We start from the raw sequence: 20,703 nt of genomic DNA on the forward strand, positions 1-20,703 counted from the left end.
AGCAATTCCCTTGATATCCTGTTTATGCTCAAAAATTTTAAGTCAGATACAATTTAAAAATGCAAACTTAAGGACTGCACTACAGCAACTGTCAGAGTAGTTCACTTCATCAGTCTAAAACTATTCTAAGAACAGACATTACCTAATCTTGCACTAGTTGCCACAACAAGGGCACAAATCAAACAGCTTTAGAGTTGATGGGAAGAACAAACCAGAACAATGATAGAGAAAAGCATTTCAAAGAGCTAATATTTTTCTCCACTGATGGAATAACTCATAATTATATGTTTAACTTAGAGATGTATAAAGAAAGACAAACCATATTTAGAGAATTTTAACTAATATATGATTATCATAAATGTGGTTTTCACTTGAAGAATTACTCCCTTGTAAGCCATCAAAAAGACATTTAAACTGAAGTTATTGAGGTTTCTCTACCTTTAGTAAGTGTGTTTTATCAAGCATTTCCATAACTATAAGACTATAAACAAAAAACATCTTCAGAGAACATGAAAGTTGTGGAAATGGCATTTAGAAAGTAATTCATTAGACTGGAACACATATCTAATGTGGAGTAACAGTCCAGTGTTGCTTTATGGCAGTGAAGCATAAATAACACATACCGAAGCATGACTTACACAAAAGATTGCCTTATTAATGCACCCTTAGTTTTGTTCAAGAAGCTGTGATGATACAACTTTTTTTACTCTTAGAAGGCCCATATCTGACACCTAATCTTGCAAACATCAGAGTATTTTAAAAACTAAGTGATTTTATTGAGATTTTTATATATATCTGTATTTTTTTATATATAGACCAATATCATAAAGAAAAGTTTTAAATTACATGATCTAAGTACATAACTGAGTGCTGACAGCAAAGACTTTCAGGTCTGGTCGTAGGTACTATATGTTTAATACATATATCCTACCTCTGCATCCCTATATTATTTCTCTCTCTCTACATGGTAGAGAAAATACAACATGTTTTTGAGATTTTTTTGGGGGAGGTTTGTGTTTGGGTTTTGTCTGGGTTGAGTTTTGTTTGGGTTTTTTTGGAGGTTTTTTGTGGGTTTGTTTTTTAATACTGAAGTTTCTCATAGGTGCTCATTTTTGAGGTCCTATTTTTTCTACATTCACTATTTCTGGGAAAAGCTTAGCTGTTTTTTTAGCTTTTTTTTTTTTTTCAGAAGATTAGCTTTTACAAAAAGAGCACACAGTGACTGAATATAGGTCCACCACTAAGCCTGGTGGACCTAAAGCTCACATAGAAAAACTGATCATATTCCAAAATAAGGCCATCTCTGCTGCATTAGTCATAGGACAGTACCTTTAAGCAGTCTGGACTGCATCAGGTTGTCCAAGTCAGAAGTACTTTACTTTCTCTCTCAGGAGGAAATATTGCTTTACAAGAAAGTAATTGCAACAAAAAAAATGTATTCAGTAACATACTTTCATGTTATGGAAAAGTTTTTCATTAATCAGTACAAAGCATCATTGCAAGTGATAAATCTGGCAGTGCACTATTTCTAAAAATCTTTTAGAACTTTTTTTTTAATCTGTATTTCTTCTGTTACTGTGGTCATGGTTGATGGGCTTACTATCAAGGGGCAATGAAACATTCAGAGAAAACAAAACATTGCAAACTCCACACTCACTGCTGACAACACATAGGTTTGTGTTTCCAAACATCAACCAGTTCTGAACAAGCACACAAGAAACCATGGGACATTCTGTGGGACAGCAGAGGATGCTCTCCAACCCACTCTATCTGAACTGCATATGTATTCCCAAAGCTGCTGTTGAAGCAGTACTCCATTGAACCCACAAACACTGCCTTCCCTTAATGCCATGGTGGTCTCCTATGACAAAGGCAGTAAAAGCAGTTAAAGTAAACAGGGTTTCAAAATTCCAGACAACTTCTACTGCAAGCTTTTGTCCCCACAGGAACTTACTTCATTCTGGGATATCTCAAATGCCAAACAAATGGTTAAATCGGTGTCTTCCTGACTGTATACAACTGTATCAACAACAAAAAGCTTATCAGTTTCACTTATGCTAGATGGGTAAATACCATAAAAATGCCATAGCCAGCACGGGCTTCTAAGATCATGGCAGCTTTATTTGGAGACTGCTGCTGGAGGAGCACAACAGCAAATGAACAATCTTACACAAGATCTCCCATTTTTTCCTGCTCTTCTGACATTTAGCCTAATCATTAGAGTACTTGGCAATTTGAAAATAGTAAGTAAATCCTAGTAAAAAAAAGCAGTCTAATGAGAAGAAGAATAAAAGCATGAGGAGACAGCAAGTAAACAACTGTGGCAATCATTCTTTGACACTAACATAAAGTTATACATCCAAAAATAAGTAATTAATTGTTTCAAAGTTTATTGTAGTAGAAAAAAAGCAATTTAAGTTCCACTCTACAGGAAACTGAACTCTCTTTGTAAACAGAGCATTTAGAAATAAAAAAGCCGACTAGCGACTCATTATGGAAAATCATTTACAATTTATAGTAGCTCCTAAGGGTATAAGGAAACAAATTAGTTTATGTTTCACATAAAAATTGCCACTGGTAAGATGAATTGCAAATGTAGAAGAAAAACATAGTAACAGTCTTCAAAGGACATTCAGGTCACTGCTGATGACTGTGTTGAGAAAAATAGGACATACTTATTTAGAGTCAACGGCTGATTTGAACTTGTCTGATAAGGATTAGCACGCACAATAGTGGTCACTGTCCTTCCCCTAGGGAGTGAGCTTCAGGGAAAGGGAGGAACAGTGTCTTCCAGACAGTTACAAAGAGTGACAGCTCAGTCTGTACTGAGATGACAAAAACGATCTTTCAAAATACCCCATGATATCCACTGAACAATAGAGGTACTGCTGTGAAGGCCATCCAAATGAGGGTGACCTTGGTGAGAAGGAAACACCACAGCAGATGGACTGCATAAAACTCTTAATGCAGAAGAAGGTGCAATCATCCACACTTTACAACACAACCCAAACCACTATTTCCCCTCTTTATTGCAACAAAATTAACTGATCAGAATTACAGAGGGCTTGTATTTAAACTTAAAGAGAAGAACAAATCACTATCTTGGCTAAACTACCATTTTACAGGGATGATTTCCACTGACTTCATTTGAACTCTGCTGCCTAGAAGTCTCTGGAGGCCTTAATATCATTTTTTTAAACAAGCAAAGGTGGTTATCCTGAGAAGGTTTAGTCAACTCTAATGTATGCAAGAAGACAGACAATGTACTTCTACAGAACCCTGAAATATTCACCACACAGTAATTTAAATAAGAACTAACAAGAACACTGTCACTTCTGTGACTGCTATCAGTTATCTGCAAGCATTTCATACCTCTCCTCATTTAGTGGATATGTTTCAAGCTGAGTATTTTGCAGCTTGGCAATTTTTTAGGCATTATATCTTATCAGACTTGTATCAGTCGTCTATATTTAAATGATGAAGGCATAACAAATCAAAGTGTTTACCTGTCATGAGAAACCTGTAGTTCTGCTAATAGTTGATTTTTAAACCATTGATCAAAATCCACACTATCAAATAGTTCATAGGCAGCCAGTCCAACCGCATTATACACTGGGGAAAAATGATAGTTATGCATATTGTTTACTTCAATGTTAACTTTTTAATATTGAATAATCAGATTAATATTCAGACCACATTTTCATAACCTGAACATAATAAAGAAAACAAAACTGAAGCCTATCTTTCTAAAGAAAGTTTTATCAGATCATGATGAAAGGAACTCTGGTACAAATTATTAGTAAAAGAAAGACACTACAGAAGAAAGGTTAGATTCTCAAAAAAAATAGAAGTCAAAAGAACAATGAGGATCTTATTCTATCATCAAGGACAGTTCTATAAGAAACAATTATTTTCTTTTGCCATAAAATCTCCTCACTTGTAAAATGGACAGAGTATCTCTATTTTCTTCAGAAAATACTGAAGGTCATTTACTTGGCACAGCAGAAAGAACAGGACAGTAAAGGAGATTGCTTATTTCAGAAAAAAGCCAAAAAGCAGTGTATTTTTACATAAACATTTTCAAAAGTGAAAACCAACATCAATGAAAGGAGAATTAGGATTTAGGTCCCACTTTCCAAACAACTTTAAAAAAATCTTGCAAATTCTTCATGCATTTTTAAAGAAGTAAAACACATACACGAAAGTGGCTCTGTTACTTCAAAGATAAAGTAAAATTTAATTTACCAGCATCTTTAATCAGTATAGCATTGGTATTTTCCACGTTGGTAGATCCTACAAGCCAAAGTTAAAATAAATAAAGTGTCACTAAAACAAGGAATGCAAGCAACTTGGCACTTCAGTTTTGATACTCTGTTCAGTGACTATATCAAAATCAAATTTCTGCTTTCACACCCTATTTTTGACTTACTTCTCTGGAGACAAACTTACTTCTTTGGAGACAAACATTTTTAATAACACAACATACATCTAAGTCAGAAGGGGGTATTTTAAATGAAAAGACTCAAAACCTGCAAATTGCAGACAACGGTCAATCACATAGTACCACATCCAAAAGGGTCATAGACCTAGCTCCCTGATTTTTTATATATGTGTGCCTAAAACCAAATATCTTCTGAAGGCATCCTAAAACCTACGCACAAAGTACTTTATGAACAGATTTTGTGAAGGCAGAAACAACTTTCAGAAAATGATTATTTATTACATTTTAATAGAATGTAATGATCCTCTCTGATAAGCTCAAATACAAAATACTGTAACTCAACTAAGACAGCTGGGGGAAACAAACTGAGCTGAACTGACAGGGGAAAAAAAAGCCACTCCTACTTATTATCTTTCCTGGCCATTATAAAACTTAGTTTGGGGGCAAAGAATCATAAGGTAAAACAAAGAAAATATTCATCACTCATCAACCTATGAATAATTTAGTCTTCATACAAAAAACCCCTAAATTTTTAAAGCAGATTCTTCAGATTTGGAAAGTCATCTAGCCTCTACAAAATGACAGCATAACTTAGTTTTTCTTTTAAAACTTTTTCTCCCTCCAAGATTTTAGCAGAGACAAAGCATGAACTACCTTGCAACATTTGAACAGGAAGTTCCCAACTGTTAACAATCCGAAGAATTCATTAAGCATGCGAGTAGATCACTGCTAAGAAAGCCTGAAACCTCTTAAAATTAGAAATACCACAACATTTGTCAGTTATCTAGAATAGTTACCAGAAAACCAAAGACCCTTTGGGACTTTCTCCTCCTAGATACACAATGCATTCTGTTATGGTAGGTTTAGAAATAATTTTGGAATATTAACATGTACTTTCAAAAATACAGATAGAACGCACTATAAAAAATTAGATGTTACAAGGTCAAATAGTTTAATAGTTGACAAGAGTATGTTATGAATGTAAACAATTATACATTTTATACTTCTCTTATTTTTTTCCATAACTTACCTTGTAGACTGTGAACCATTTCCAAAAGAACTGGGGTAAGAGTCTGATTATATTCATGAAAAATATCAATAAAAAGGACTTCCATGCATGGCTGAAAAATTAAAAGATCTGGTTAGAATCTATCAAAATAAAGGCAAGTAAAAATTTTAGCATGAAATGTATTTAAGTGCTGAATACCTCACACTGAAAGTCACAATTTAGAACACAACAGTAGCAAAATTAATATTGTAAGAAATGCCACTTTTTTTCTACTATACTTTGTGCTTAACTCTAGCATGAGTTTGATGGCTGTATCTGTATCAACCAGTTCTGTGGCAGAAGAACGGTCAAGCTGCAGAGTGAAACAGCTGGTGCTGTGCCGCCAGTGACCACACTGCAGGTATGTCCCAGGTTCTTGGTGTATTGGCTTAGTGGCTCTAGGCCAGGGACGTGGTCTGAACACCATTCTACAACCAGAACATATTATGTGCACTATGCTCGGTTTTTTAGTTTTGAAATAAAAGTGATCCAGCAAAGAAGTTTTGAGATCTCCTGCAAAGCAAATCACAGCAGTTACAATTGGGAGATATGCTGTCGTAGTGCATTTCTGATCTGAACACTAAATTAACTAATAAAATAATTAATGAATATAATTAACTAATAAAGATGGACCTGCAACTTCCTTCACTCATCATGTCTACTAACAAAGTCATAAGTGATTACATTAATTATCAGTTTAAAAAAGAGAACTTCTGCTGGCTTTAACCAGATGCTACATAATTCAAATGGAAGCAAACTCCTTTTTCCTCCCGCCTGAAATATGAAGTGCATAGATTCCCGTGTATTTAATCAAGTTTGAATACTGAAAAAAGAATGAAGTGAAATTTTACTAAACCTGAAGAAGCAAAAGGATTTTTTCCAAATATTATCCATCTTGGTAACAAAAGTATCGAGAATTGCATTCAGGAATGTTTAATGGATTTATTTCAAATTGAACACTTACTCTGAGACTGTACTTCCAAGAATCTCCTCCAGTCTCTTCTACAGCTATTATTCCACAAAGACAAGAAAAAAAGCATTATTTCAGCTATGGTTCAAAGAAAGTCTAGTGGTAGGTTAAGTGCATCATAGACTATCAAGAATCATTTATTACAGAAAGAATGTCTAGAAAGAATATTTGTCCAAGAAAACTGCAGGAAATAAAATGGCCAATAATGAAGCACTTAGGCAAATATCTAATTACACTACTACCAAGTATATAGCATGTTTCTTACTGAAGCTTTCTGGATCCTCTTCCCACATAGTCAATTCTTCCTTTGTCAGCAGGAAATAGTGAGTGACTAATCTCCTACAGATTTCCATTAGTGTTGGGTATGTGAAAAAAGCAGTCTTTATCTTATGTGCTTCAAGAGTTTCAGGGCTGCTGTCTGAAATAAAACATGATGGACAATCAAGTGGCTTAATGATCAAAGACTAGTATAGTAAAATTATAAAAATCAATCAATAAAAAATTCTTATATTCTGAGAAAAACAGAAAAAATTTACTTACATGGCAGACTTTAACTAACTTTCAGCTCGTAAGACAGGTTTTTAAGCAAGTAATTGATTCTGACACATACCAGTATGTATTTAAAACTTTTTTCAAATTCATAGAGAATGCTAATTGTTATCTAGTCACTGCCACTAATGTGAAAATTTGAGGGATTTTTTTTAATTCACCCATACAGAAATGTATGAAGTTTCAAAATGAAACAGTCCTACAAAGCAAAACGTCCTTTATATACAACTGCATCTCCAATCAACTGTATTTCATTGTACTGGTATTAGTAATTACAGAAAATACACCATTTTATCAAACATATCTCATGGGAAAGATGCAACAAACTAGCTGATGGCAATAAACCAAACTCTGTACCTCAGTACTTTTTTAAATTCGTTCAATGGAAACTAGAACAATCAAAAAAGAAAATATATTTGTGCTCCTTCTGCATTTAAAAGTCCTTTGGAATGTCATTATCTGTATACATTAATACTTTACAACTTAAAATAACAATTCTCAATATAGAGGTAGAACCATACATATTTCAATAATTATTAAAAAATTAATAAAGGAGTTTAACTGTTGAGAATAGCTAACAAAATATTTCTCAAGACATAAAAAATTATTTTAGTAATGACAGTACCTTCAATATTTTTGGATGGTTTGTATGCATAATTTTTTACAATCATCTTAATGAGATTCATGCACTGTACAATAAACTGCTCAAATACAACTCCTTCACCAGCTTCTGTGAAAACGTAGCTTACAGAGAACTCCAGTGATCTCTGAATCAAAGCAGTGAATGAGCAAGGATGTTGATCCAGGAAGTCCAAAAGCTTAAAAAAAGGAAGTAGAAACAGAAAAATCAAAACACTTTTGGTGAAGTCTTACTAAATGCTTTAGTAAACTAGTTATCGAAAACAGGTGCCAATTTATATAAAACTATAGAAAACTGAACATGGACAGGAAATTAGGAAGAGATCAGTATCAACTGTTAATGAAGCATTATTTAATGGCAAAATTCTTGATTTTGGTTCAAAATTACTTTTTTTAAAATATGGGGAAGAATACCAATTTTCAAATGGACCAGCTTACTAGTAGTAAATAAAATATATCAGCCATACTTTAAACAGTGAGTATTTCAGCAGATAATTAATCCCTATTGGAATCAGTGTAAGCAAAAGCAGTATGAGGGCTATATAACTCCTCCCCCAACATAACCAATGCAGTACAAGCACTTGCTTCCTCAACTTAGCTTTTCCAATTAGTGATCTAAAATACACTGGTGGATTCCTTTAATCTCCTTTAGTACTGCAAAAATGCCTAAACCTACAGTCTTGCATGTGAATTTCCATAGGTGGTAGATAAATCAAATTTACTTTCTCTTCAGGTTTGTGAAAAAAGATTCACATTTGCAATCTAAGTAGTATGACAAAGACCAAAAATAATGTGTCAGCATTTTCAGCTCAATTTTAGTGAAGCTGATAGGTGCTTTTTACTTCTGATAACTAGGCTGAATATTTAAAATACATCCATGGCCTCTAGATAGAATCTGAAAACAATGGGAACTCTGTAGGTTTTGTAACTTTAAAAAAAATAACAGAACCCCAAAAAACAAGACCAAGTGTCTATGTTTACATTACCTTCAATACAATATGCATTTAACACTTGCACAGAATCAGCTGACAAGTCCAAGTGTATTAGATAATACAAGCCTCACAGGGGAAGAGTATGTTGGTCATTTTCTTTTGATTAATTAGTGTGGCCAGTAATTCCACAGAAATAACAAAGCCATAGAAACAGTGATCTAACTACCTATAAAAGGTATGATGCAAAGCCTATCTCTTCTTTATTCCTTAATACCAGTACCATTGTTTAACCAATGCTTCCCCAACTCTTCTTTAAAGAAATCCTAGCTAAATAATTTACTAATGAAATGCACTTAATTTTGTTTGAGCTAAGAAAATGTACTCTTCACTGCTGGAACTTACAACAGCATGAGTAAAGAGACACCCCTTTTTTCAAAAATACATCTCCTAACAAAGAAGTCAAGTTATAGTACCTTCCACTTGTTTGAAAGGTCTGAAACAGATTCGCTTTAAGGCACCTAAGTGTCTGAATGGGGACTGCTCCTCCAGAAATATAAGCTATAGAACAACTGAAAGGAGATTTTACTTACCACTTTAGTGAACAGAATTATGGTCTTTTCTAGACGATCTCTGCATATGCTTTCTGCTCTTATACTTCTACCTGGTAAATCAGACATTTCACCACTATCATTTTTTAGACTTTCATTTTCCTTCTGGATAGCTAGGTTTTTTAAATAATTAACACTGGAGAAGAACTTATTTTTACTGTTTACTGTAGTTAGGAGTTTTAGTTATTTACTGTAGTTAAGTGATTAAGTTAAGCCTGAAAAACATTTTAGGGCAAAATAAATTCTAAATCAACTTTAAGGTAATGACTAGGAATAGAAATATTAAACTGTTTCTCTCAAGTGTACTGAAATTCACTGCAGTTGATCAGGCTATAAAAATTGTGACATCATTACAGATAGAGAAAATTCAATGATAAAAGGCAATTAAAATAATGCAAGCAAATGCTAGTACAGACAAAAAATAATTATGCATTGAAAATATAAAGATGTCCTTTTAATAAAACCACATACTGTTATGTGCTTTTCTAGAAACACCACCTTAAAGAATAATTTATTATGGGCATTGGAAAACATTCTGAATTGGGAAAATAAACCAGACAATTTTTATTAAAAGAAAGAAAAACCAGAAAGGGCCATATTGAAAGCATACAGGTAGAAACACAATATAGCAAAAGCAAACACTAATCCTATAAGCTAGTTGTACCTGCTTTTGCAAAACAGCCAACTGATTAGAAATGTAGAAATGGGAAGGTTCAGCTCAGTTCTTGCCTTAGGACACAGAAACCCTGAAGTCCTCATATTCTAGGGGACTACACCAAACCTCAGTATGGGATGGCCTTCAATCCCTTCTACTCAACTCTGCACCTTGTCAAAAATGAAATAAGAGCCAGAAGGAGCCTGACTGTAGTATAGCCAAAGTGACAATTGGAGGCAGTTTCCATCTCTTCTAAACATGAGGCTCAAAGCCCCAGTCAGACCTCTTACTGAAGTACAGGCTCCAGAATCCAGGAACTTCACCAAAACATCAAAACTGCATATAACTTATTTTAAAAAAAATTTTCCTATTCAGTTTAGACATCTATTCTTGTAAAAAGTGTTGTTGAAATATTACACCAAATAGAATTTTGATGTGATTTTAGCCCATTGATACAAAAATACACTTTTACTGAATTCCTCCTTAATAGTTTCAGCAGCACTTAAAAAAATAGTGTCAACTTCTACAAAAATACCTTGCACCCAAATGATTACTGATCATGCACTAGCCTGTATATTTTCATCCAACTTCTAACATTTAACAATGAATACAAAGAAAAATGCTCAGATACTTACTACACTCCAGAAACTGTTTCAGCCGTTCAAATACGGCATGCAGAAAACCCTGAAAAACAAACGTGTCTTTAAAGGTGAAGCTTATTCTGCACTGTATTATGAGAACAAAATTATGTCAGACTAAAGTTAGTTCATTTGTGTTACCAGCTCAGACATGACCACATAACTTTGAACTGAACTCTCTGATTACTTTAAACAATTTCTTCAAGAAATTAACAATTAGCTAGCAATCAGACTGCACAGATGATCCAAACTGACCTTATCAGTACAACTTAAAGGCATTGCAACTCTAGTAGAAGGAAAGATAGTAACTGGAGACATGTCCTTTAAAATATGTTTATCAAGTTGTACCTTGTTCTCAACTTCCTAGTGCAGGCCATAGGTTGTAGGTACTCAACTCCTCCACAGGCAGCACTGGAGGTTAAGGAAGGTGCTTGGGTCTCTTTGTCTGACCCTACCCTCTCCAGGGGCTGCAGACTACAGGCTTTTATCTCTCTCAAATGTGACAGGACAAGCATGGCATCAAATTCATCACTTAACAAAATGGTTTTAACTGGGGTGGGGGGGAACACATGTAAGACACCTTTCAGTAAGCAACAGGTGTGACCACCATGTGGTGTGTAACTTGGAATGGATGTCCTTTCTTTTTTTAAACATGATGCCATTAGAATCCATCTAGGATTTGAGAGCCCTTGGCTGACAGGAGGACAACTTTGAGAGGATGTTGCTTGATCTTCCTTTGCATAATACAAATGCGTGCCTTTCAATGATTTCCAGACATAGCTCCAATAACACCTGAAATCATCACAAAAGTTTTCTAAACTAGAACTAGAAACGCACTTACCATCACCTCTGCATTCCAATGAGGTTCTACAAAGCCATAGACTGTTAGTTTCCGAAGCACTAGGAAAAAAAATTACTTATGTTACTTGTGTAGCTATTTATTAGCTCTTGCTTCAACAGATTTCAGAATAAAAATTCCACTTGCCGCGCCTTTCTTTCAACTCAACGCTTTAAAAAATACACATAATTTTCAGTTGTGGATGCCTCACCCATATCTAACATTCACTTTGTTGAAATTACTTTAAAATATATCTTGTGTGAAATAATGAAGAGAACTTTTAACGATTACTCCATCAGGAAGAATTCTGCCAAAACTCTTAAGTATTAAACTTCTGAAAGATCCTGCAGTAGCAGGAAAAGGGCCAAGTACAGTCAGGTAAGGCACATAAGCCACTGGTAAATTCTCTCCGGTTTATCACTGCGTGTAACCCAGCAAAAGCTGCATGCTGCATCTTCGGAAACAACTCAGGACATGTATTATTTACATTGCAAGAATTGCAGAGAATAAAATCCCAATTGTTAAAAGCAGCAAAGTAGTCAGGATATGCATTTACTCCACTCATAAGCCCTTGAGCATCAACCTAAGACTAACTGCTAAGGCTGGCTTTTCAGTGGACACAGGGTGAACTTAATGGAATGAAACTTGTAGCTCAGCTTCCTCAATTAAGTGCTGAAGACATGCAAGCCTAAATTACAACACACATAAGAAAACATCCTGTTATGTCACCCACCTTCCAACCTCCTAGACACTGACTTCTTAAAACATGCACAGTGGAGTGCACAGTTTCTGGCATACTGAGAAACAAAAGCACTCTTCCTTCGGGATGAGCAACAGTCCTTCTGCCTTGCTAACAGTACAGGTAAAACAAACCAAAAATACAGTTATTTCCAATGGGAATAGCTTTGTTAGAGAATGGGAACTATTTACCAAAGAACTTCTATGCATTCCCTGTGAAGAAAGTTATTTGATTCCTTACACTTAACATCATTCTATATTATTACCTTTCAATGACAACAAGGTCCTTTCTAGGGAATTTGCAGCTGCAGCTTCATCCCCTGTACAAATCTGTTGTAGGAATGTATCTGTATGGTGATTCCACAAGGAACATGCAAAGCTATAAATACTTGATGTAAGCTGCAAAAGGAAGATGTAGAATGTATTTTGTTTCCTGAATTTTGCTATACCATAATAAATCCCCAAATTTTAAAGGCTGGTTTTGACTATTAAAATATTTAATACAGCTTCTTGTATGTATCGTGGACCACAATGTTTAATTTGCTTCTTTGTAATGAGCCATACTAATCTTAAGACATTTTCCAGAAAAATACCTTGTCTTGATTTGAGGATATTATGATAGACTCATTGGTGTCCCTAACTTCTTGGGTCTATGACTCTCACCTTAAAGAAAACTATTTAGGGCTCCTTTCTTACCTGATTTTCAGTAAATACAGCTGCTGGCGCATAATATGCTATGACGCTTCAAAAAATTATCAGCTTTCCTCATCACCTCTTCTCCCACAAAGACAAGAACAAGCTGTCCATCTTACAGTTAAATTAATGTCTGAATCATCTTACTCTGGGACACACTTAGCAGTTACAGGTGCAATATAGTATTGAACAATGCCTACTCCAAAACTAACTTTACTTTGTCAATAGCTGCAAATAGTAATTTTTTTTAAAACACAGAATGACAAACAGTTTCTAATCAAGTAGAACTGAACAAATCTCTAACTTAATTCACATTACAGTTCACACACAGTGCTTAACTGATAAAGATTTCTAAATTACAAACAGAAGATGAAGATTTTCTCACTCAGTTATGGTAGCAATGGATGGCTTCATAATTACATAAATCTGCATCTAGTCTGTTACACCTTATATCAATGGAGTCATAAGCACATGACCGGTTTATTTAGTTGCTTTGAATGAGTAAAGGTTAGTAAAGGTCCTATTTACAAGTCAGTCTTGAATGCCTCAGACTCCTGATGTTTAAAATTTCATCTTATTGATTACATAGACAGAAATTTCTACATAGATAAGTAAGTAAACATCCATAAACAGTCTTCATTTTCAGTACTCACTTCTTCCTTTAAAATGAAGGAATAAACTGAAATTTCAAAAATTCCAGAGGAACATGTTTGGAAAAAATGTTTAAGTCATTACATTCAGTTAGCTGGTACTACACTGTTGCCCAACTCCAAATGGGTTTGGAGCTGCATGGCCTACAGCCAAAATTACATCCGCGTTCTAATCAGTGCATTTGTACAGCAGAGAATATAAGCTGAATGACTAAATATTTGGCATTTGGATTCACATCTTGCCTTTTAATTAACCTGAAGAGGTCGCCTGGAAAAATCTCAAACACATTCCTGCTGGTGGTAAAAACTAAAATATGGTAGTATAGAAGTCTAAATCCCAGTATTTCTTAAAGACTATACTGACTTAAAAATTCAGAACACACTTCCAAAAAAACTCCATAAATTCCTAGAAAAGGTCTATAGATGTTCTATAGATGAATTTCAGTATCTTTACATAAATTAAGATAATGCTCAAGCTGTATGCAAAATTAATAAAGATTGCAAACGTCTCACCCAGAAAATGACCTCCAGTTATTCCATAGTACACAGATACCCACAACATAAGAGCAGATATCTAAGACCACAGACATGCCATTAATGCCCTGCCAGCTAAACTCAGGAAGAAGCAAGCATGTGCAATACCCAGTTTGCATGCTGTACAATACTGCATCACATTACTTACATCATAGAAAAGCTTCCTATCTGCAGCAAGCCGTTTGGATGCCAGGGTCTTCGTAACATGGTAAAAGGTAAGTAGCGCCCTGTGTTGCTGAAGATCATCCGGCACCTTAACAGATTCTACAAGAGTGGGTATAAGTTCTGGCCATTGTCTTGGGCAGTCCACTCTGGCAACTTTAGCAATCAATACAGAGATCTGAGTTGCTATCTGCAAAAAATACCACAGACACCACTAAGTCAAAGGGCATTTAGGAAATGAATAATGACAAGATCCACAGTCAAATAAAGCCTGAACAAAAAAAACCCTAGAATGATACATGTTTTTGTGCTTTTTCTTAAGCTGTTTTTAAGTTTGCTGAATGCAAATAAATGTGGAAAAAAAGTTTATGTTTGTAGCAAGCATTACATAAAATACTAAACTTAATACCTTGCTTAAATTTTACATGAAGACCAGTAACTGTATTTATTCTAGAAATCACATAAAGAAGTAAGTATCTGGGAACCACTTCTTACTTAGCAATCTTTTCTATCACTTTCTATGAGCACACACTGCTGAATACGCATTACTCACAGTTTGCCTCTACCTGACTTTTAGATAGAGCCATCCCTAGGCCCAGGAACACAGATGTGTATGCTAAGCCCTGAGACTCTCTCTTGCTCCAGATCTTCAGAACCTCAGGCCAGAAGCACCTGCACTACTCACACCACCTGACTTTGGTTGCTAGGCCCAAGTTCCACTGGCACCAGTCTTGCCAGCAGCTGGAACCTGGTCCTTGGAGCACACATGCATGATGAACAGAGTGAGATTACACAGTAAGACAGGTAAGTGACGCAATCAGAACACAGGACAGGCAGTGATCATCAGGCACAGGGTTTGTTCAGACACGGGTACAGACCACCCATGTTTACACATGACTGGCCCTTCTTATGCCCTCTTTCTGTCTATTCCACACTTGGCTGCTGTGCAACTCCCTTCCCCTAAACATTCCTTAGCATATTTTGCATGATCACCCAAAATCCTACCTCAAACATCCAAAAATTTCACATTCTTCTTTTCCCTGTTCTTCCCATTCTAATTGAAAAGGTCCTTGACTGGATTAGTGAAGTAGACACTCTCTCCCCTCAGCACACTACAACAACCACACTTCCAGCCTGGGGAAGAAGTCACCTTCTTAGGCTGCCAGAAGGAATCCAAATCCAAGGAATTTCAGGCCTAAGACGGATAGAGCAATGTCCTTCTTTACTGGTGCCTGAGCTGTTTCATCTGGAGTCTGACAACCCCACCAAGTCTTCCACAACATTTATTCCTACCATGCTACTTAGTGAGAAGAATTGCTTCAGGAAAATGATGTCAAGGTTCACAATGAAGAGCTGGGAGTCCTACTTATTACTATATCAAATTATGTCAATTGACATAACAGGGGGAGCAAACAAATTTTTCTCCCTATGTGACACAAGAAGCAACCTCCCAGGAAAGGCAAAAGTACTTTTATCTTGAGCACAGGCTTTTTAAATGGGGAGAAAGAAGAAAAAGAACTTGCTGTAATACATTTGAAAAAGTATTCTATTCCTCTGTTCCCTCCATATGCTAAATATCTTCAGAGGGCATGGCAATTACGCTTTCAGCAGATGGTATGTTCTCTTTTTCTCCTACACCTCCCCTGGAAGTCAAGTTGTATCATCACATTTCCATACTATGCCTACTTCTCACTTTTTTGTGTTGTTTTTCTTTCTATAAAAGAGTCATAATTTTTTCTGCTTTCAGTGATGCAAAAAGCATTGGCAGATAGCAACTGTGTTATGAACTGTCTGTGACTGGAAAAGTGCAGTTATCAGGAACACAGGATATCAACACTCAGATATATCAAGCAGGCTGGGAACTAAAGATTCCTTGGAAAGGACACCTCAGGATACCTACAAGACAGATTGGGGAACAAAGGGAAAGAAAGGGATATGGAAACATATTTCGGTATCACATGTAATTTGGGCAATTATTTAGACTGCTGCGATAAAAACAAATAAAAATCTCCACATCTTAAAAAATGACATCCCAAAAAACGACATCCCAAAAAATGTCATAAGGACGTATAAACCAAAACACGAAGCCACTACTCTTTAAAATGTCACTTAAAAACATTCCAATCTCAACTGCAACTATAGTTGGCAACTCCAGAACTGTTCATCAGCAGTGGCATTCTTAACTATGAAAAATGCTATGCTATCATCTTAGCAGGCAAACTGATGAAATACTAATGAATGTATGAATGTAGGAAAAAAATATTGATAAAAAGTTTTGGTTTGCAAAAAATATACTTAATATTAGAGTTTCATAGTTAATTTACCTATTAACATATGCCAAAAACCATACAAACTTCAAAATTAAATATTTGATAAATTATATTCCACCTAGTAAAGTATAAATGACACACACTATGGTTCAGCTTGCCATACTTCATAATTCTTTTTAGTTAACATTCAGAAACAAGCAATATTTGTCATATTGTTTACATTGAAACTATATCTGCAGAACAAATTTTAAAACACTTTATATGCTTTTTTAAAAATTGCATTTGCAATGAAAATTCTTAGCTCTACTCAAAACTGTCATTCACAATGGGCTTCTACAAAGATTAAACTACCCTAATTTTGATAAAATGCTCTAAATCCTAGATGTTACATTAATCCTGTCAAGAAATCCCAAGAAGTTAAAATTGAACTGTCTGCAGAACAGAAGTTTATTCCCAATGCCTTTTCTTTTCAATCTTAACCTTAAGCCTATCATTTCTGTATTTCCTTGACAAAGTTTTTTAAGATCCAGCTCAAAATATTAGCAAATACTTCCCTGCAGAATCTTATACTTACATGATGAAGAAGTTATCAAAAGTAAGGTTGATTCATCTAGTATGGGCATATTCTGTGCTCCTAACATTAGTTCTGGACTCAATATAATAAATTCTTATCCTAATCAAAATCATGGCGTACAATTAGTCATTTTATGTAAGAAAAGACACTATCACACTGAAGCTTTATTAAGCTTATTTAAATTCACTAAACTGCTGTAACTAGACATGTGACAGCAATACTGCTCAGGTGGGTTTATACAGCAGCAACATCAGCAGCTCGCTCCTGCTTTGCCTCTGCCACATTTCCTTGCATGGCCACACTGAGAGTCAGGTAAGAGAGCAGACACAGCTGAAAAAACCAAAATCACTCAGGGAAAGGTTATTTTTCAGCTACATCCATTCCCTGAACCATTTCACCAAATAGTTGCACAAACACCAAGGGACAACAAACTGCCACTGCAACACCAAAAGAAACAAACCACAGAGACAAAATGTTGTTTCCAGCCAAAGTGGTTCTATAATTCAATGAGTTATGACCAATGGTAAAAAATCTCACTTCAAGGTCTGTCTGCAAAGCACTATGTAAACTGCAACTTCATTATTATAATTAAATACTTTGTAAAGAAAGAAAATAAGATATCTATCAATACAAGTATTTCTTGGAAGAGTAATAAACAATCACCACTAACCTGATTCACTGGCTCATTAAAGTTGGTGATAAGTCCAGCACGCAATGTAGATTTTTCTTCTTCCGAAAGAGCACTGCCAGGATATATTTATCAAAATATTATTTATTTTCAATTAAAAAAATTACTATCAATTCATTTGTAACTATCAAAAAAACTATCAAAACTAACAAAAGAACATCATTTGCTCTTCCACTATCTCAAATATCCTTAAAAAGAGAGGGAACTGTGAAAAAATACTTATAAGGCATTTTAGTCTCACATTCTGAGACTTGGTGTGACCTTTTCAAAAATGGCAAAAGAGTTGACAGAGTGAAATACACATATATACAATGAAAAAACACAAAACTGTACAAAATACAAATGGATTGCTCATAGACAATTGTCATATAGTTATTATTGACAGAATAGAGGATTTGAACATAAATTTGCCCATGTATACTAATGGACAGTGGCCAAAAAATATCCAGAATAAGGCAATCACCATATCAGATGACAGCTTTTTTGGAAAAGCAGTTAAGTCTTTTCTATTATAAACCCTTTTCTATAAGAAAGCAATATATTTACACTTAAAACTACAGATCCATTGAAAATTATAGCTTTGTGTGAAAAGTATGTTGATATATTCTCCATAAAGTGCAGGGGAAAATAGTGAGCAGGGAAAAAATTCTAAGCCATAAAGGTTAATTTTCATTCAAGTGCAGCATTGTGGTATCTTAATACTTAATTTTAAGTGACTTCTATCACTTTAAGACTACAAGTTACAGTACGATATCACTACTGTATTACTTCAGATTTTATATCATTCATGCAATTTTCCTATAATTTCCAGGCAGGAAACACAACACACTGCTCTAAAAAAGGTTTTGTTGGTATTTATAGATTACACTACTGGGGGAAAAGAAAAACCAAACCAAACTAAACAAAAAACCCCAACAAACTTTCACCTACTGATAGCACCTGGAAAGCTGTTTCTCCTTCATAAAGAGCCTGGAAGTTATCACACAAGGTCGTTCAGATTAAAGTTTCACCTAACATTGCAATGATTTAGAAGCATGCAAACATCACATCTCAGTGAAGGCTAGAGGCTGGAAATTAAGAAGATTAAACACACCAACACAACAACTTCCTCTTGTCTGACCTCAGGCACAGATATTAACTGACTAGTTTTATATACTGAGGTTTAAAATTATATCTAAAGCTCACTAAAGCATAGGTTTTACTCTAATCTAGACAAAGACTAAATATTAATCTCAAAATAATAACAAAATAGAGGCAGGAATTGCCATAAGAACAAACATTTACAAAAATATTCTAGTTTTCACTTTGTCTTCACCTCTGCAAAAACACAGGTATTCACTATTTTCTCGATAAAAGACTTATCATTTGAAGTATAGTACAAAAGAGGGGCAATTCATTGTTTCACTGGTGACTCAGAACTGTATACTAAGTCTTATTTTCCAAGGTAATTCTAGCATTCAGGAGCCACAATTTTATTTTTTATATTTTAAATCAAGACATAGGCTTTAAGATTTTTTCTGAAAAAAGTTAAATTATCCCTAAAAGTATTTTGGTTAAAATTTACAGAGATCTCTGCAACAGTAAAAGCTTTTCTGCATGTAACTATTTTACTTATTAATCTAAAGCCATGAGATGATGTTCCATGACAATAAATTTTTGAGGGTTTTTCTTTTACAATATGAAAATGCAGTATATAATATCCATACATGCAGGCATCGTCTAAGTGGTTTCTAAAACTTAAAAACTCTTATTAATAAAATTTAAAAATCTATAATCAATTAAATGTAGATTGTATAATAACTCACTTTCAGAGACAAGAGAAAGCATGTAAAACCTGGTTTGTAAAAAAAAAAATACCCCGTTTTACTATATTACTGAATTTATTTTGTTTCTGGGCTCACAAGACCCCTGGCTTTAAACTCTTTTTCATAATTATATTAAACTTATCATATGCACAGTCTAAGAGCAGCAAGAATTCAGTTCATTACTTACTGTAAATAAAAACGCTGTAATTAAGCTTTTGCCATTGCAGACAAAACAAAGGAAAGAAAAGAAACAGATTCATGAGGATCAATGCCTTAAAGACACCAGCTTGTGATAAGCAAAACTAGAAAACAGTAACGAAAAAAATCTAAGAAATCAATGTCGATGCAAGTGTCACCCAGCAGCACTGAGTGACAGAGTTCCTGAGGGTTTGCCGGACCGTGGGCGGAGGAACTCCGCGTTCAAACAACACGAGAGTGACATCTGCCGGAGAACAGGGACACCCTCAGCCCCTGGAGGAGACACAGACCCGCACCACTGCCCCAGCCTCCCTTAATGCCTTGCAAGAAAGCCAATTCCACAATTCCGCCTGTAAAAGTCACAGGCAGGCGAGAAATCAGGAAGAACGTGCCTCCTTCAGCCAGTTATTTCCCTTCAGCATTGAATTATATGTGCCCAAAAATTAAAACAACTTCATCTACTCATGAACTTCTAAGTACTATCTACTATGCTGTAGTCTTTCACAATTTGCAAATTCAACATTACTTTGATCTTTCTCTGTGTTTGTGGTATGGAGATATATAAATCCAAATACTTTAAAAATTATTTTGGAGCTTTTTTTAAAAAAAGCCTGATATTTCACATTTGGATTTATGGCTTATGAGAAGTAATCACACAAGTGAAAACATATATTTGAAAAGTACTGTTAAAGTATTGCACCATGTTGCTACCATAGTACTGAAATAAGAGAACAAAGTCCACAAGAGACGGGATACAATTGTCTGTAAAATCAAAAACACGTTCAGCTCTTGAAATCAAGACAAACCATTTCTGAAGAAAACAAAAACACATACAAAATCATCCTGTGAGACCAGCTTTTGAGGAGGCTGACAACAAATTTCAAAAGAAGAAGCCAAATTATGCCTGAAAAGAGTCTACGACAACTCTAGGCTCTTTGCCACAGCTATATGAAAAGCTGCCTGAAAAAGAAGGAGGGAGGAAGTTCACAGGCTCGTCTTCTAAATCACTCTCACTGGAAAATGCAGTTTTAAGCCTGATCTATACATCAGAACATGCGTTGATGTACTGCTAT

The 20,703-nt window shown here is 35.0% G+C and overlaps 1 protein-coding gene across 2 annotated transcripts in view; it reads right to left on the reverse strand.

The window, feature by feature from the left end:
* Positions 1-20,703, reverse strand: part of IPO11 (importin 11) — an 80,057-nt gene that overhangs the window by 46,303 nt on the left and 13,051 nt on the right. The window contains exons 6-17 of one of the 2 annotated variants that reach the window (XM_054281645.1): positions 17,610-17,682; positions 14,082-14,285; positions 12,323-12,455; positions 11,322-11,380; positions 10,478-10,526; positions 9,170-9,300; positions 7,634-7,826; positions 6,725-6,877; positions 6,454-6,497; positions 5,472-5,562; positions 4,246-4,293; positions 3,507-3,612 (exon numbers count right to left, since the gene is read on the reverse strand). In XM_054281645.1, the coding sequence (XP_054137620.1) occupies positions 3,507-3,612; positions 4,246-4,293; positions 5,472-5,562; positions 6,454-6,497; positions 6,725-6,877; positions 7,634-7,826; positions 9,170-9,300; positions 10,478-10,526; positions 11,322-11,380; positions 12,323-12,455; positions 14,082-14,285; positions 17,610-17,682 (1,284 nt within the window). The remainder of the gene's footprint in view (positions 1-3,506; positions 3,613-4,245; positions 4,294-5,471; positions 5,563-6,453; positions 6,498-6,724; positions 6,878-7,633; positions 7,827-9,169; positions 9,301-10,477; positions 10,527-11,321; positions 11,381-12,322; positions 12,456-14,081; positions 14,286-17,609; positions 17,683-20,703) is intronic. The other variant, XM_054281652.1, reaches the window with a different exon arrangement.

This window comes from Melozone crissalis, unplaced genomic scaffold (assembly GCF_028551555.1).
Source record: "Melozone crissalis strain CALT ecotype California unplaced genomic scaffold, PUWL_Pcris_2 ptg000005l_1, whole genome shotgun sequence".
Taxonomy (NCBI): Eukaryota; Metazoa; Chordata; class Aves; order Passeriformes; family Passerellidae; genus Melozone; species Melozone crissalis.